This window comes from Myxine glutinosa, chromosome 9 (assembly GCF_964187855.1).
Source record: "Myxine glutinosa chromosome 9, kmMyxGlut1.1, whole genome shotgun sequence".
In the NCBI taxonomy this organism is placed as follows: Eukaryota; Metazoa; Chordata; class Myxini; order Myxiniformes; family Myxinidae; genus Myxine; species Myxine glutinosa.
Window position 1 is genome coordinate 150462269 of NC_136269.1, and position 19516 is coordinate 150481784.

General features: G+C 43.7%; 1 protein-coding gene across 1 annotated transcript in view; it reads right to left on the reverse strand.

The window, feature by feature from the left end:
* Positions 1-3013: 3013 nt before the first annotated feature.
* The window catches only part of LOC137434817 (serine/threonine-protein kinase D1), a gene marked incomplete in the record, with an annotated part of 259878 nt that continues 243375 nt past the window's right edge, over positions 3014-19516 (reverse strand). The window contains 2 exon segments of the mRNA XM_078785044.1: positions 3014-4641; positions 10810-10895. Of these exon segments, the coding sequence (XP_078641170.1) occupies positions 4432-4641; positions 10810-10895 (296 nt within the window).

The following is a 19516-nucleotide window of genomic DNA, read 5'->3' on the forward strand; positions in this document are numbered from 1 at the left end:
CGAAACAGAGAACGAAATTAATTGCAGCGCATTCGACGAACCGCTGAGAGAAAACAAAACCACAAGGTCGGAGACGGTAGCCTAAGCCTACTAGTACTAGTACTAGGCCTCAGAATACGCGACACGAATTAACCGACGATTGTGTATACATGTATGAAAAATTAACACCGAAAATCTTCCTAAAGACACGCTATAGGTACACACACCGAAAGATAGATACAGTCTCGACAAAAACACAATTGTGAAAAAATTACTTCGCTTCGAAAGCGTGAGCGCATGGAACAGCTTCGAAAAACGTGACCTCCAATCTTGCGCATGCGCAAATCAACTCAAACGCTTGACGGGTTGAAGCCCCTTATTTTAAGCTGGAGTGTTTGTGTCTCATCTCATAATATATTTGTCTAAATCACCGCTTGTCTCACCAGAAATAGCATGTAGGCAGACTACCTGAGATCATGCCAAATTTCTTACCTTTGTGTTTGCCTCTAACTTGCGTACCCAATCCATCGTGCTCTGTCTCCATCTTGCCCGCTCGTACACACCAACCGTGTACTAGATGTGTCCTCACTCGAGAAGGTAGACAAAGGTCTTTCCAGCCTCGACTCTGCTTCAGTGATGGAATCAATCTTCGGTGATGGTGAAGCATTGGTGCCGCTCGTTCTCAAATCCTGATGTGCTGCTCTCGCTTCTCCTCTGTCTGCTCTCTTTAGACTGTCCTGCTTTTGCAACCATCTGTCTGCCTGGACATGGCATGTTTCCAAACATGGTATGTTTGGAAAAACAGATCTGGTCAATTTCCTTCATATGCAGCACATGGCTGCTGGTCGCATCATTTGGTGGTGGCACAGCTGTGCAGATGGTAGTGCCCCCTAGATTAGATACAGGAATTTGGAATTTGGTCAGAGTATTTTTTGGTGATATCCCACCTACTCTTCTTGAGCACTATCGTATTTTTGACATCTACCAGCCAATGCTGGCAGACGAGATGCCCGGCTCAACATCCATCCGAGGAATGACACAGAAAATAATGAATCGTCCTGCCTGTGGAACACCGGAATGACGGTTTATATCTGGGCTGAGATTAGAACCCAGGCTAGACAGCACACAGGTGAATACACATATCTTGAGGATATCCTACGAGCAAAACGCTTTTCGCCCGATCTCTCAATGGTGAAGAATAACTTAGAAATTAAATAATTCTCATATGCGAATCCATATTCAGATGTTCACCAAAATCGACCAGTTAACTCACTTTTATTGATAAGCTAAGTTGCGGAATCCATCATTGCTGCTGATGTCGACTTTCCTGTTGTCAAACAGCCTGATCACTCCACCCATGGACATGCTGCTGCTCCTCTATCAGCAATGGTTGGATCAGTCCTAAATTTCAAAGAAGGAAAGTCTCCTTGGATATATATTGGGTATTCGACACAGTCTGGCATTCTGCTTTGTTTGACAAGATCTGCGGTGGCATAAAAAGCTACCTACCTTCTACATTTCCGACTTCCTCCACTCACAGTCAATGCATTGCTATCAATGGATGCACCTTCTCTCCTCTGGAATGCCTAAAAAAGCAGTATTGGGCCCTGTCTTATTCTTCACCTCTCCAATGCTCTGGAAACCTCTTTACCTCCGCCACCAAAGGTGGATGGAGGTTGTTTTTGCCCGTCAGTTTGTTTGTCTGACTGTGAACAAGATATCTCAAACAGTTATGGACGGATTTCGACGAAATTTGGCAGACCGCTTGGGTGTGTGACAAGGACGAAATGATTAGACTTTGGTGAAGATCCGGATTCGGCTACTAGCATTTGAAAGTTATTTTTCACCATTGAGAGATAGGGCCAAAAAACGATAAATAACATAATATTTGAAAACGTTATGGACGAGTTATGACTAAACTTGGTGGACGAGTTGGTTCGGTGACAAGAACCATCCAATTAGATTTTGGTTCTGGTCCGAACCCAGATCCGACCTATCAGTGGGATACAAACCATAAACTGTTCAGCCTGGCGGAGGCATGCTCTCTACCGAGTGCTCTTCTAATCCCTTTTGCAGACGACTCCAGATGGTGTTGTATCGTACCCCCATTCCACTGATCGGCACATAACCATGACGTCACCAAATAACCACGACGTCACCAAATAACCACAACGTCACCCTCTTCTGATCTGCAAGTGAGAATGATTAGAATGCATTAGATACCGGTCTGATACATGGAACACGTCCTTAAACCCTGACACTGGAAGGATTGTCACACGCACACACCTATTGGAAACAGGTTCAGTCTCTTGAAATTCTGTACCTCAGCATCAGGCATTGTTTGGGGCAACCGTCCAGCAAAGCCTCCAAAGCTAGTCGCAGAACGAGTGTCCTCCATTGTAACAAGTCTTTCTTTGGAAACTCAGACATAGAGTGTCTATCAGGCGTTTGTCCATACCTCAATGGAGTGCTATTATTCTATATGGGATGGTGTCAGCATCACATCTGTCTCTCCTGGATGTTGTGGAATATAAAACTCTCAACATTCATGGAATCTCCCATGATGAGGTCAAAGCTCATGGTCTGTTGCTCTCATATTGCAGGCAGATCGGTAGCCTCTCCAATCTATCTGCATCTGCCCTCTGAGTCCTCAGACCATCCCCAGAAACTTGAGGATGTAAATGTTCCTCCATCAACATCCTCCTGGTTAAACTGCCTAAAATGCAGGATGACAGCACATCTCACCTGTTTTGTTCCTCACTTCTCCCATCCTATCTCACGACTCCCTCCCCTAGGGCTTCAAGCAGGTGACGCACTACCCCAGTACCCCATCCTTACCCACAATATTGATTACTTCCATGAATCCTTCGTAACCCAACTCTCTTACTTGCAGGTTACAGTGCTTCCTCCTCTCATCTTTCTCCTCTTTTGCTGTTCATTCATTCCCCTGCTTATTGGTTCATACCCTCCATCACCTTTCTCTTAAATGAGCCTGACCTCATGAAGAAAAAAAATTCAAAAACTTGCAAAGCTCTCATGTTAAAGGATTTCAATAACACAAAGTGTTACAGTAATTTATCAGCAATGGCACATTGAGAGTTTGCACTTAAAAAGTGACAGACAAGGCCAAAAAGTTTTACAGTGAATGGTCACATGAACAATAAACATTTGTATTTGTGTTGAACAGGTTGTCACATCATTACTGTCATGGTCCCCTTATTTGTGACATCTTCTTACTGTTTTATTCCTTCTACTTAGTAAGGATAAAGAGCTGAGAGAAAGATCATGGAGTGAGCCACAGAGAGAACGGGGCAGCTTTGTCTCAGCTTCCTGCAGCACACGATATGCAGCTTAAAACATCGTAATCTTTCAACCGCACTACTCCCATATAATTACAATAAAACATGTGCATCCCGTAACACAAGGAAACAAACTTGTTTGACAAAATGTATAAAATGCATACACAAAGGCACTGACGATTATGTCACCATGGCAATAGGTTGTCCAGGAGACCAGCAATTGTAAACAAAGCACTCACAGAGCACTGCAGTGGAATCATATATGTAAACCAAAGCAGCCCTTGTCTCCTCACATTCACCATAAGGTGCAATGTTTTCAAGTACATTGGCTCCCAAGGACAGAAAGAACCCAACATCGTTTATCACTCAGTGATAGATACAGCTGACAGGGTCAACCACTTGGTGATGCATCCAATTTCAACTCATCCAGTTGAATACTACGTGAAGTGGTAGCATGAGTAACCAGCCACAACCACAACCTCCAGCCAAGTGCAAGTGTTGGGATCATGGCCAGGGTGAAGGCCGCCCCAGGGTGAAGGCCGCCCCAGGGTGAAGGCCGCTCCAGGGTGAAAGTTGCCCCAGGGTGAAGGCCGCCAGGGTGAAGGCTGCCCCAGGGTGAAGGCTGCCCCAGGGTGAAAGCTGCCCCAGGGTGAAATCTGCCCCAGGGTGAAAGCTGCCCCAGGGTGAAGGCTGCCCCAGGGTGAAGGCTGCCCCAAGGTGAAGGCTGCCCCAGGGTGAAAGCTGCCCCAGGGTGAAGGCTGCCCCAGGGTGAAGGCTGCCCCAGGGTGAAAGATGCCCTAGGGTGAAGGCTGCCCCAGGGTGAAAGCTGCCCCAGGGTGAAAGATGCCCCAGGGTGAAGGCTGCCCCAGGGTGAAAGCTGCCCCAGGGGAAGGCTGCCCCAGGGTGAAGGCTGCCCCAGGGTGAAAGATGCCCTAGGGTGAAGGCTGCCCCAGGGTGAAAGCTGCCCCAGGGTGAAAGATGCCCCAGGGTGAAGGCTGCCCCAGGGTGAAAGCTGCCCCAGGGGAAGGCTGCCCCAGGGTGAAAGCTGCCCTAGGGTGAAGGCTGCCCCAGGGTGAAAGCTGCCCCAGGGTGAAGGTTGCCTCAGGGTGAAGGCCGTCAGGGTGAAGGCCATCAGGGTGAAGGCCGCCAGGGTTCAGAGTTTGGTGATTCGCTCTTCAGGCTCACTATCATCTTGTTCCATGACAAAGCCAGTGGAAGAGCGCGAGTCGGCAAGACCAGGCGGAAGTACAAGGGACCGTGCGTGAGCGTACTGTTCCCATCGCGCATCATCACTCTCATGTGTCAGGTAGCGCTTACCGCGCCGTGCCTCCAAAGCTCGCAGGTCCAGCCATGTTTGGAAATCCTGTAATGAGGCAATAAGAGAAATCAGATGGCAGCCATTTATTATGAGATCATAAAAGTAATCACAGCACCGAATGCACTATACATAGGGAATTAACATTCACACAAACATGTTGTGTTACACTTTTCACCCAAATGTCCAAAACTGGCTTTGGGAACTTTCTCTCTTTTACCCCACTCTGCAGTTTGTGCTCATGGCGGAGTCTTGTATTTTGGCTCTGCGCCATTTTCTTACCCATGTAGAATAGTTTCTCTTGTACATTACCTCATTCTAATCTCTTCAGGTTTCTCTTTGTGTTTTGTCCAAATCCTTTCTTTTTCCACACTTCTATTGCCTTTCTATTCAATCATCACTGCAACTGTGTTACTCTTGAAGATTCTAGTTATCCCCATGTTTAAAAATAAATAAATAGGGGCAATGCCCTTGGGCTCACTTGGTAGAACCAGGGAACGTCGACATGCATGACCCACAAATTTGTAACGGAGAAGAAAGTGAATACCTATTCTGGGGGAAAACTCCTGATTGTTTTTAATGCAGTGAACAAATTTTAGTCCACCATGGGTGGTGAATGCTGTGGTCAAGTTTCATCAAAATCGTGTATGTAGTTTCACAGAAGAAAGTGAATACCTATTGTAATGAAATATAAAGGTTAAGACCCGTTGCAGTTCCCTCTCTGGCAGTGAGATAAGCAATGTGCTATAAGAGGGTTGGCCTGAGCGCAAGGGAGCTGTCTGTCTTTCGTGACGAATCCGAGCTGGTAGGTTTATATGACGCATCTTTGTATGGCTTGCTTAGTATAGGGTTTTATATATAATTTCCTGCTAATATGTGATGATGTTTTGTAGATGATGTGGAAGATCGATTTGAATAAAACTCGTTATCTCAAAGGAGTTTTGTAATTGAAATCATTACATTTTTTGATTGAAATCATCTCCTTTGCTCGGAGCCATGGACAAGCTACTGAGACTCGAGAAGTTCTGCGGAGACCCTCAGGCGGCGGATGCTGTGAGCCAATGGTAACACTGGCTTCAGGCCCTGACTAATTATATTGCCACGGTTCCGGAGATTACAGGGGTGCAATAACTTTCTGTGCTCACCTGTCACGTTTCCAACACCGTTTTCGATTACATTTCACATTGTGAGAATTATGAGACCACCATGGAAGCCTTGAGGGAAATCTAAATAAAACCTTGTAGTGCTTTGTATGCGAGACACATGCTCGCTACTAGGCGACAGGATCCCTCTGAGCCTCTCGAACGTTATCTTCAGGAATTGAGAAGACTCGGGAAACACTGCATGACTGAGGCTCGAACGGCCGCTGAGACAGCTGATGATCTGATGCAAGATGCCTTTGTGACTGGCCTCACGTCACCTGCGATACGGCTAAGATTACTGGAGAAAACAGCTATGACGCTCCAAGATGCATACGATCAAGCTCGAGTCCTACAGCTCACCCAGACTCGCTCCGAGGCATACGACGGCCTTTTATAACAGCAGGAGCAACCGCTGAGGCTTACGCGGAGATGCCTCCTAATGCCGAGCGATCCCTTGTGGGTGCCGCGGCTGCACCGGGAGCCACCGCCGCTCTGCCGACACCCGAAGAGGAAGGTATCAGTACTACGGCTGCTGTCTCCCCTGCCGAGAACGCAAAATGTTATTTCTGCGGAAATCGTCGGCACGCACGGGCTCTTTGTCCCGCCAAGGAAGCGCTGTGTCATACTTGTGGAAAAAAGGGCATTTTGCGAAGGTTTGTCACTCAATGAAGACGCGACGTAGTACCCTCGCGGGAACTAACACTTCGCGGCTCGCCCGCTCCGCGGACTGGGCCTGTCTCGTAGCCTCTCCGGCGTGGTGCTTCCAGTGCTCGTCGAGGGGAAAGCCGCCGATGCACTGATAGACACAGGCAGCAGCGCGAGCTATGTCTGTTGAGCGCTGGTTCGATGTCACGGATGGACGGTCGGCTCAGCTACGCAGCAAATCTACATGGCGTCTGCAGGCTTGTGGATTCACACTAAGGTGTATTGTTAACTTGGAAGTTAATGACATTGTGTATCCCGATGTAAAACTCATGATAATGCCGAATTTATGCGCTGATGTGCTGTTGGGACATGATGCGGTTGGAAACGTGATTCGGAGTCAGGGAGAATACCCTTTCTGTTTGCGGTTTGGCCGAGATGGCTATCGAGCCACCTGCTTTATTTCCGAGCTTAACTGCTGACTGTAAGCCGCAGACCATAAAGTCGAGACGGTACACTCGCGCTGACATGCAATTCATTTCTGATGAGACTAAACGATTGCTGCGTGATGGCATGATAGAGCGTAGTAGTTCTCCGTGGAGGGCCCAAGTGCTCGTTGTGCATACGGCTAATCATGCGGAGCGCATGGTCATGGATTATTCGCAGACTATTAATAGATTCACACAGCTTGACGCTATCCCTTGCCCAAAATGGGTGATATGGTACGTGACGTGGCTAAGTACCACGTATTCAGCACCTTGGATTTAAGAAGTGCGTACCATCAGATACATCAGATACGTACCATCAGATGAAGGTTGTGGTCAAGTTTCATCAAAATCGTGTGTGTAGTTTCACAGAAGAAAGTAAATACCTATTCTGGGGGCAAACCCCTGATTGTTTTTAATGCAGTGAACAAACTTTAGTCAGTCATGGGTGGTGAAGGTTGTGGTCAAGTTTCATCAAAATCATGTGTGTCGTTACAGAGAGAAGGTTCAGAGTGTTTACATACAGCCTGATTCACTGACGGACACAGCATGATGCTAATACCTCACCTGAAATTTTTTTTTACAGGTGAGCTAAAAACGGGGGTATATTGTAATCAGCTCCATCTGTCGGTCCGTCTGTCACACTATCTCACCCTAAACAGTTAGGCAGAAATTCACTGAACTTGGTAGTTATGATCACATCGCATGAATGACTAGAAAAAATTCACATGACGAAAATTTAGAAAATCATGCATATTTGGTGCAGCAGTGATTTCAGAAGGGGTTGTTGTTGACCTCCAAAACATAAGCGTTCCTGGATTATGCAGTATGTAATGCACATGATGAATTAGGTCGCTCCACCAACGTTTCGAAGGTCAATCTGTCATTAGAAACCATTCCAGAAAGGCTAAGTAGCTTCTTTATAGCCAAACTCAGTGCACGTTGACCCTCTAACGCCACTAATGGCACGAAGCTTGCACGAGCATTCCATGGACCATAATATAGGTAAAAGGTCTGTCGAGTTTTGCCACCAAAATCACCACATTCAATGGCTTTGATTATTACCTCCGCCACCAAAGGTGGATGGAGGGGTTATGTTTTCACCCCTGTCTGTTTGTTACTTGGCCAAAAAATTGTTTTTTTTGCAAGTATGTTGATCACTCCGGTTTGTGTGTGTTTGTGTGTTTGTCTGTCCGCTCACTTATACTTGCCTACAGGTCACAATTTTAAACCAATCTTCATGAAACTTCACCAAATGGTAGAGTTTATGGTCTGACAACATCCTACATATTTTTGAGCTCAAAATGTCAACATAGGACAAAGGTCAACCACTTTTTTCAAATTTCTAAAATCCTCAATTTTCATCTGATTGACTTGAAATTTGAAGAGGATTTACATATCGGTTCACCAACTATTTTTCAACCACCAACTATTTTTGAGATCAGCATAGGCCAAAAGATGAACATCGGCCAAAGATCAACAATTTCAAATTTGTAAAATCCTCAATTTTCATCCGATTGACTTGGAATTTGAATGTGATTTTCATATCGGCTAACTGAATTCAAACACCAACAATTTTTGAGATCAGCATAGGCCAAAAGATGAACATCGGCCAAAGATCAACAATTTCAAATTTGTAAAATCCTCAATTTTCATCCGACTGACTTGGAATTTGAATGTGATTTTCATATCGGCTAACTGAATTCAAACACCAACAATTTTTGAGATCAGCATAAGCCAAAAGGTCAATATAGGCCAAAGCCCCATCACTTTTTTTTTCAAATTTCTAAAATCCTCAATTTTCATCCGATTGACTTGAAATTTGAATAGGATTTTCAAATCAGCAAACTGAATTCAACCACTAACTATTTTTGAGAGCAGCATAGGCCAAGAGGTCAACATAGACTAAAGGTCAAGAACAATTTCTAATTTCTAAAATAATGAATTTTCTTCCGATTGACTTGAAAATTGAATGGGATTTACATATTAGTGAATATAATTCAACCACCAACTATTTTTTGGATCAACTTTGGTCGCAAGGCCATTTTGATCCATCTGAATCTCATGAATACCCATTTTGGTCATTCTGAATCTCATGAATACCCATTTTGATCCTTCTGAATCTCATGAATACCCATTTTTATCCTTCTGAATCTCATGAATACCCATTTTTATCCTTCTGAATCTCATGAATACCCATTTTGATCCTTCTGAATCTCATGAATACCCATTTTGATCCATCTGAATCTCATGAATACCTATTTTGATCCATCTGAATCTCATGAATACCCATTTTGATCCATCTGAATCTCATGAATACCCATTTTGATCCTTCTGAATTTCATGAATACCCATTTTGATCCTTCTGAATCTCATGAATACCCATTTTGATCCTTCTGAATTTCATGAATACCCATTTTGATCCTTCTGAATCTCATGAATACCCATTTTGATCCTTCTGAATTTCATGAATACCCATTTTGATCCTTCTGAATCTCATGAATACCCATTTTGATCCTTCTGAATTTCATGAATACCCATTTTGATCCTTCTGAATCTCATGAATACCCATTTTGATCCATCTGAATCTCATGAATACCCATTTTGATCCATCTGAATCTCATGAATACCTATTTTGATCCATCTGAATCTCATGAATACCCATTTTGATCCATCTGAATCTCATGAATACCCATTTTGATCCATCTGAATCTCATGAATACCCATTTTGATCCTTCTGAATTTCATGAATACCCATTTTGATCCTTCTGAATCTCATGAGTACCCATTTTGATCCATCTGAATATCATGATTGCACATTTTGATCCATCTGAAGCTCATGAATACCGGCTGGACTACAACCCTGATCTAGTTACCCTTCCCTTTCCATTGTTATAGTATTTTGTGGCCACAGGGCCTTTGTCTCTCAATTCTTCAATGAACCCAGCCATCACAATATAAAATAAGAAAAGAAACATTAAAATAAAATGTAAAACATGGAGGGATGAAATCTCAAAAAAACAACCAAACAAGGTAGGAATGATACCACAATACGACTCCGCAATAGGATGCCACAATACGATGACACAATACGACGCCACAAGACGGCGCCACAACATGGCGCCACAACACGAAGCCACAAGACGACGCCACAAGACGACGCCACAAGACGACGCCACAAGACGATGCCACAATACGACGCCACACAGAAAAGTTTTGGTTGAAAGGTTTCGGTGTCGGCCATCTTGTGTTGATCAAGTTTTATCGCACAGTTATAGAGTGTCCTTACACTGTCTTTCACTGTTTGGTGTGGCAGCTCGACGCGGCACAACCAATCCAAACTCGACAGGACAGTAAAGACTGCTTGTAAAATGATTGGGTGTGATCTGCCTTCCATCGAGGGCCTGTACTCCGGTCTAGTAGCAAAAACAGTAAAAGCTATCATCCGAGATGAGTTCACGTTATCGTTCCATCAAAAGCAACTGTAATCGCTTGCACGACACCTTTTACCCAACTGCAATCCGCACCCTCATTGAATCTGTTTAAAGTTTTGTGAGTATCTGAAGCTTGGTTATGGATAGTTTCAACGAGGCCACTCGTTAAATTTTCTCATTTCATTTCATCACCAAATGCTGTTTTCAGGCTCTCTTCTCCATTCACAATGAATCCATTTATTTTTCAATGAAATTTTCTCAGCACGCACTGTCAAAGTACTTGTCATTGTATGGGTATCGCATATATATGACAGGGGTACATGGTATAAATCATTATTATTATTTAACCTGAAAACATATCGCAGAACCTGCGGTAAAATGAAGTGTAATGCACGAGTTAAGATTGCATTGGAAGGCAGCGTAAGGGTATAAAATCAAAAGCATGCTATATGCTTTGTGGGTTGGGGGTGGGGGAGGAGGTTAAAAAAGAAAAAAACACAGGTGTGCTCATACCTGAAGCCAAGGATGACTCAGAGACTTGTCCACACTGTAACGTTTCCTCATCTGCACCTGCAGCAAGTTTGTGATGAGGTCGATTGCTGTTGGCAGACCATGGCCATATTAAATGCATTACAGCAGAAAAACAACATCAAACAAATTGTGCTGTAATCATTTCCAGAATTTACACACATCACTTGAATGCAAATTTCAAAAGAAATCCATCTATCCTTATATATATACAGTCACGTGAAAAAGTAAGTACACCCCATGTAAAGTTTTGACTTTATCAACATATTTGAACATACAGCTATTTGATCTTCATTTCAACAATATTGATAGATAAAGGTGATATAATATAACAAATATCATGAAACATTTACATTTTGTAGTCCATTGTATAATTTAAATAAACATAAATGCAAATTTCGCATGTGGAAAAAGTAAGTACATCCTTGGCTCTAATCGGTGGTATTGCCCCCCTTTGGCAGAAACAACTTTAAGTAGGCATTTCTTATAACTGTCTAACAGTCTCTGACATCGACTGGGAGAAATTTTTGCCAATTCCTCCATGCATAATTCTTTCAGCTGTGCGATGTTTGAGGGGTTTCTTGCATGCACAGCTCGTTTCAAATCCCCCCACAACATCTTGATGGGATTTGAATCCGGGCTTTGACTTGGCCATTCCAGAACCCTCCATTTCTTTCTTTTTAGCTTTTCCTTGGTGGATTTACTGGTATGTTTAGGGTCATTGTCATGTTACAAGGTCCACCTTCGGTTGAGCTTCAACTTTCCGACAGATGGCCTCACATTATCCTCAAGCACCCTCTGGTACAATAAAGAATTCATAGTGGATTCTATGATGGTGAGCTGCCCAGGCCCTGATGCAGCAAAGCTGCCCCAAAGCATTATATTTCCACCACCATGCTTTACAGTTGGTATCAGGTTCTTGTGGTCAAATGCTGTCTGGTTTTCGCCAAACATGTCTTCTGGTACTGTGGCCAAATAGCTCTACCTTTGACTCATCTGTCCAGAGCACATGGTTCCAGAGTGCTGGTCTTTGCCTAGGTGTTGATTGGCAAACTTTAGTCTTGCCCTGATGTTCTTTCTGGACAGCAAAGGTTTCCTCCTGGCACACCTCCCATGCAGATCAAATTTGTGCAGCCTCTTTCTAATGGTGGACTCGTGCACTTTGACATCAACAGTGGCAAGAGTTACCTGTAGGTCCCGTGATGACATTCTGGGGTTTTTAGAGACTTCTTTCAGCATCTTACGGTCTGCTCTCAGGCTGAACTTGCTGGGGCGGCCTGGCCTGAACAAGTTGGCAGTTGTTTGGAATCTTCTCCACTTGTAGATGATCTTCCGGACAGTCGAATGATTGATTTCAAATTGTTTGCAGATCTTTTTAAATCCCTTACCAGACTCGTAGGCATCGATAACCTTCTTTCTGAAGGCCTCAGATAGATCTTTTGATCGAGGCATGGTGACGCCGCACACATCAACAACAAAGAGCAAACCAAAATAAATGTCTGAGGTTTAAATAAGACAGGTTCCTCCAAGATCCTCTCTAACGATGTTCTAATCATTTGCACCTGAGCTGGTGCACCTGATTCTAATTTTAGGTATTTGAAGTAGTGATAAATGTAGGGGTGTAGTTATTTTTTCCACATGCGAAATTTGCATTTATGTTTATTTAAATTGTACAATGGACTACAAAATGTAAATGTTTCATGATATTTGTTATATTATATCACCTTTATCTACAATATTGGTGAAATGAAGATCAAATAGCTGTATGTTGAAATATGTTGAAAAAGTCTAAACTTTACATGGGGTGTACTTACTTTTTCACATGACTGTATAGCGTATATATATATATATTGTTGCGGTTTTGAGAACCCACACTCTTGTAAATATGACATCATTAAAGGTTAAAGGTAGCACCCCATAGTTAGGTCACAAGCAACACGTAGGTCACCATAGGAGTTCAGTTATTTCATTAGTATGTGTATAGATAAGGCCATGTTTCCAATAGTTGAATCTGCGTTGTGTCAATCAAATAAGGAGTAGGCCCCATTCCATCCATTTTGACAGCCTCCCTCTCCAAGCGACGCCATTAAGCGTGCCCTCCAGTCTGTGCCCCATGGGCCTCCCAATTTGGTACGCTCCTTGGCCGCAGCCTTCGCTGCCCGTGAGCTCGCTCAACGCCGCCATAAGTTACGAGGTAAAGCCCGAGAAAGGAGGCGGAGCACAGGAATGGAGGTGTGGCCACGTCAACCCACCATCAGGGCGGGGCCAGTAAGCGATGACCAGCCAACCAGGGCTGAGGTAAGATCGCCTGATAGGCGTGGCTTTGGGGCTCGCGGAGCGATCGCTTGCTTGAGATATAAAAGTGAGCGCACAAAGCCCTTTTACAGGACTGCAAGGAAGCGCGCTGATTACAGGACTTACCAGAGGACTTATGCAGCGGCGCTCATTTAAGAGGACTTGTGGGTACATGCGCTTGGCAACAGGACATATTGGGAGAGAGCGCATTGAAAGGACTTATGAGAAAGAGTGGTATTGACAGGACTTACCGGAGGTCTGCAGCGTTGGCATTGTTACAGGACGTGAGTTATAAACCGGAGTGTTGAACCAAATAACTTGAGGGGGCGAGCGCAGCTGAAAGGACTCGTATGAGAAACGCGCATTGTTAGCGCCTATTCTGATTACATACGCAGCCGCCAGTGTAACCACAAGAGCCCAGCCCTACCATTCACCCCGCATTATAATTGTCCGCTCGCGCCAACGCCATGTGGAGCCTGCTTGCTGTCCTTCATCCATCTGCTCGGTACGAGTCGGGGACCGGACGAGGTGGACGCCATCGCTGGACCCTCAACCGACCATTTCCATCCCCGCGTGAGTCTGTGTCTGCGACCGAGTCAGAGAGCGAACGGGCCTGAGTCCAGGGAATAAGATAAGACTGTTTAAGGCTGCCCCGTGTGCTTCTTCTTCCTCTTTCTATCTTGTACATTTCTTTTGTTTCCTCTTCTTTCTGTAAATTGTTAATAAATTGCTTTGTTCTTCCTATTTTCTTGGTTTCCTCTCTATCCCATCGCATCAGTCTTTTCTCCAATTGGGTAAGCATGGCACGATCGCAACCGCTATAATCGGGTCTAGTCATTTGTTAACAGCTCGGATCGCGGATTGCTATCCGCTCGGCATTTCCCATCATATCCGTGGTTCAGGCGGGAGTTATTTCCTTGCTTCACGGTCGGTGTTAGTAATTAGGTATTAGGACTAAGTCGACCAATAACCCTATTTAATACCGACCGGAAGTAACGTTGTAACTTCCAGGACTCGCGTCGGCCAGATAAAAGGACAAGGGGATTAACCCCCCCTTGATAAGGGGAGAGCCGACGTCCGAGATCCGCAACAATATATATATATATATATATATATATAAAGAAAAAAAAAAGAAAAAAAAAAAAAAAAAATATATATATATATATATATATATATATACTGTGTATATATATATATATATATATATATATATATATATATATATATATATATATATACTGTATATATATATATATACTGTATATATATATATATATATATATATATATATATACTGTATATATATATATATACTGTATATATATATATATATATATATATATATGTGTGTGTGTGTGCAAGTTGTCTGATCAGGGTACACGTCATAACAACAACACATACAAGGCTGAATGATACCTCATTTAAGAGCTCTTGGATCCAGACAGTGCATGCGGGGGTTTTCAATTAATTGTTGTTCATACAATCTCGAGTTATATTAATTTTGATGCGCACGTGGTGTATATGCTCAGTGTCGATGGTTTGCATCTGGTACCGGAAGTTAAAAAAAAACTTTGCAGTCAATTCTGTCAAAGTATTCTGTAATTATTTTTTTAATCAATTTACTTTACCAAGAAACCTTATCAGTCTTAACAGTTAGTGACTATTATGCTGTTAAAGAAAAATTTGGGCAATACTCCTGGGCACTCACCTGGCAGAATAAAGCAGTAAACTACACCGACTAAAAGTATTTTAAACAGTATCACGGTATTTTTAACCAATTTCAATGGTTGCTAGGAGAAAGCGCAGCATGTACAATCATACGAACGCAATCATAAGGCTTCAAACAAAAAAATACCTATTTTGGAGGGCAACCCCACTCCACCCTCCCGTAAAGCGTCTGAAACCCTGCTTTTTCTAATGCAGTGAATAAACATTGGCACATCACGTGTGGTGAAGATTGTGCTCAAGTTTCATGAAAATTGTGTAGTTTGAGAGAATAGAGCAAAAACCTACTTTGGGGGGCTCAATTCATCGGTGTCTATCTACCTATCTGTGTTTGTCTATCTATCTATCTATCTGTGTGGCTATCTATCTCTGTGTGTATCTGTCTATCTATATATCGGTGCATGTGTGTCTGTCTATCTATCGAATGGAGTGTGTATCTGTGGGTGTATGTGCGTCTATCTATGTCTGTCTATCTATGTTAATATCTATCTGTGTCTGTCTACCTATCTGTGTGTATATCTACCTGTGTGTCTATGTATCTATATATCCATCTATATATGTCTGTCTGTCATATCTATCTCTGTGTGTAGGTATCTGTCTATCTATCTGTATGCCTATCTATCTTTCTATTTATCTATCTATTTGTCTATCTATCTTTTTTTTTTGAAAACAGAATCGAGGCTCGAGTAAGAGCTAACACATTGAATATGAAAACATGCACAGACACATAAAACATACAATGAAGGGAGTGGGAGACAAGAGGGGGAGAGAGGGAAGCACACCATGAACACGACGGGGTATTTTGGTATAAAGCAAATGAACACGACTAGGTATTTTGGTATAAAGCCAATGAACACGACTAGGTATTTTGGTATAAAGCAAATGAACATGACTAGGTATTTTGGTATAAAGCAAATGAACACGACTAGGTATTTTGGTATAAAGCAAATGAACACGACTAGGTATTTTGGTATAAAGCAAATGAACACGACTAGGTATTTTGGTATAAAGCAAATGAACACGACTAGGTATTTTGGTATAAAGCAAATGAACACGACGAGGTATTTTGGTATAAAGCAAATGAACACGACTAGGTATTTTGGTATAAAGCAAATGAACACGACTAGGTATTTTGGTATAAAGCAAATGAACACGACGAGGTATTTTGGTATAAAGCAAATGAACACGACTAGGTATTTTGGTATAAAGCAAATGAACACGACTAGGTATTTTGGTATAAAGCAAATGAACACGACTAGGTATTTTGGTATAAAGCAAATGAACACGACTAGGTATTTTGGTATAAAGCAAATGAACACGACTAGGTATTTTGGTATAAAGCAAATGAACACGATGAGGTATTTTGGTATAAAGCAAATGAACACGATGAGGTATTTTGGTATAAAGCAAATGAACACGACTAGGTATTTTGGTATAAAGCAAATGAACATGACGAGGTATTTTGGTATAAAGCAAATGAACACGACTAGGTATTTTGGTATAAAGCAAATGAACACGACTAGGTATTTTGGTATAAAGCAAATGAACATGACGAGGTATTTTGGTATAAAGCAAATGAACACGACTAGGTATTTTGGTATAAAGCAAATGAACACGACTAGGTATTTTGGTATAAAGCAAATGAACATGACGAGGTATTTTGGTATAAAGCAAATGAACATGACGGGGTATTTTGGTATAAAGCAAATGAACACGACTAGGTATTTTGGTATAAAGCAAATGAACACGACTAGGTATTTTGGTATAAAGCAAATGAACACGACTAGGTATTTTGGTATAAAGCAAATGAACACGACGAGGTATTTTGGTATAAAGCAAATGAACACGACGAGGTATTTTGGTATAAAGCAAATGAACACGACTAGGTATTTTGGTATCAAGCAAATGAACATGACGAGGTATTTTGGTATAAAGCAAATGAACATGACGAGGTATTTTGGTATAAAGCAAATGAACACGACTAGGTATTTTGGTATAAAGCAAATGAACACGACTAGGTATTTTGGTATAAAGCAAATGAACACGACTAGGTATTTTGGTATAAAGCAAATGAACACGACGAGGTATTTTGGTATAAAGCAAATGAACACGACTAGGTATTTCACGAATAGGAATTTCTGGAAAGAAGTTGGATATTGAAAGAGGCGGATTTGGGGTGTTTTAACGGGGGTAGAAAAGATCAAGGTTTTGGATGGGGGAAGATAAGAGATGGTGGTGAACAGCTGTTTTAAAGACCTGGAGGGTGGAGTGGGATTGAAGAGAGTGAGGGAGTTTGTTCCAGAGGCGGGACAAAAGAGGAATGAAGGAGAGGAGAGAGTCTTGATTTCGGCAGTTTACCCATAAGAGGGTTGCAGGCAGATCTTGTGCGACCTGTAGGAATATTTGCGGGACAGAGCCCAGAGAGAGCTGGGGGGGCAAGGCCAGAGAGGAGTCGGTAGAAGACGGAAAGACCACCAACCTGCCTGCGGTGAGTGTGTGAGAGGCCCGTGGAGTTAGCTTCATCGTGGGAGATTCCAATGATTCTGAATGCTTTGGTTTCAACTTCCTGAAGCCGAGCTAGGTGTGAGGCAGGAGCACCAGCCCAGAGGGGAGAGCAGTATATGATCTGGCTGTCTATCTATCTGTGTCTGTCTGTCTACCTATATATGTGTATATCTATCTGTGTGTCTATCTATCTATATATGCATCTATGTGTCTCTGTCTGTCTGTCATATCTATCTCTGTGTGTAGGGACCTGTTTATGTATGTGTATATCTATCTCTTCATCTATGTGTCTGTGTGAATGTCTGTCTTACGTATCTATATATCTGTCCATGTCTATTTATATATCTACCTGTCTGTCTGTCTGATGTAAGAATGCTCTTGTGTAATGTCTGTGTAATGCAATTTTGTATTGTCTGTCTGTAACCCCTTCCCCCCCCTCCCTTTCCCCTCCCCCCTCCCTTTCCCCTCCCCCTCACCTCCCCCCTCCCCTCCCACTCACCTCCCCCTCCCCTCTCCCTCCTCTTCTCCCCTCTCCTCCTCCCCCTCCGAGGTACACCGTGACCGGGGTTGGGGAGGAGCACGTAACAGAATCCATGTGTGTGTGTGTACGTGTGTGTGTGTGTATGTATATGTGTGTGTGTGTGTGTGTGTCTGTCTGTGTGTGTGTGTATATATATGTGTGTGGGTGTGCGTGTGTGTGTGTGTGTGTGTGTGCATATATGTGAAAACATGTGTGAGGATGTATATATGCCTACATGTGCATATATATATATATATATATATATATATATATATATATCTCTATATATAAAGGAGGAGTGTCTGTCTGTGTGTGTATGTGTGTGTCTGTCTGGATGTCCGCTTAAAACTCAAGAACTACACATCGGAGAAAAGTTTTGGACACAGATTCGGAATCAGCATAAAATCCCGGTGGTTTTAGGCTACGTTTTATTTTAATATCAATGGTTTAAAAAAACCGCGCCAGCTGCAATTCCATGGTGTAGTTTGTGGCGGCGTAGACGTTCGGGGTGTATTGCAATGGTTTGTCGGGTTTGGCTGTGGGTCCAGAATAGCTCCAATTTCCTTTTGTGCTTCTACGTTTATTTTGATTCTTCTGTTACAACGCCTTCCTTATCTACCTTATATCCCCCCCCCCCCCCCCCCCGACGAGGCCTCTACATAATTTCATGCGGCAGAATTTCGTGCATTTTGAGTGAAAGAAGTGAGACGAAGTTGAAGGAGGAAGAAGAGGCGCGATCACTCTGGAGGCCTTGATCGTGAGTGGAAATGGCGGGAATTGCGTTTGGATTGTTATACATCTGCATTATTTTTCATTAAAAAACTTTAAGTTGAACTTGAAGGCTCAAAGCACGGACTATATAATATATAGCCCTCATTGAGGTAAAAATAAAAGTAAAAATCCTGCTATCACTTGCCAAGCTAGTCGTTCCCCTCTCCCCCTCCCCTTCCCTCCTCTTCTCCCCTCTCCTCCTCCCCCTCCCTCCTCTTCTCCCCTCCCCCCTCTTCTTCCCTCCCCCCTCTTCTCCCCTCCCCCTCTTCTCCCCTCCCCCCCACTCCTCCCTCCCCCCCACCCCCTCCTCCCTCCCCCCCACCCTCTCCTCCCCTCCCCCCACCCTCTCCTCCCCTCCCCCCACCCTCTCCTCCCCTCCCCCCCACCCTCTCCTCCCCCCACCCTCTTCCCCCCCACCCTCTCCTCACCTCCCCCCTCTCCTCCCCTCCCCCCACCCTCTCCTCCCCTCCCCCCCACCCTCTCCTCACTTCCCCCCCATCCTCTCCCCCATTCCCCTCCCCTCCCCTTCTCTTCTCCCCTCTCCTCCCCCTTCCTCCTCTTATCCCCTCCCCCCTCTTCTCCCCTCCCCACCCTCCCCTCCCCTCCCCCCCCGTTCCCCTCCCCTCCCCATCCTCGACATGCTAGCGGGTAGCCTCAGCTAGCGGGTAGCCTCGCTGAGGCGAGTAGCCTCAGCTAGCTAGCATGTCGAGGCTACCCGCCCGTCGAGGCTAGGCGGGTAGCCTCAGCTAGCTAGCTAGCTAGCTAGCTAGCTGTCTAGCTGAGGTACCCGGCTTCGCCCGGGTTGAATAAGAATAAGACAAATATATGATGAAAAGAACATGTATATTTTAGAGCAATATCACAGTACATTTCCTA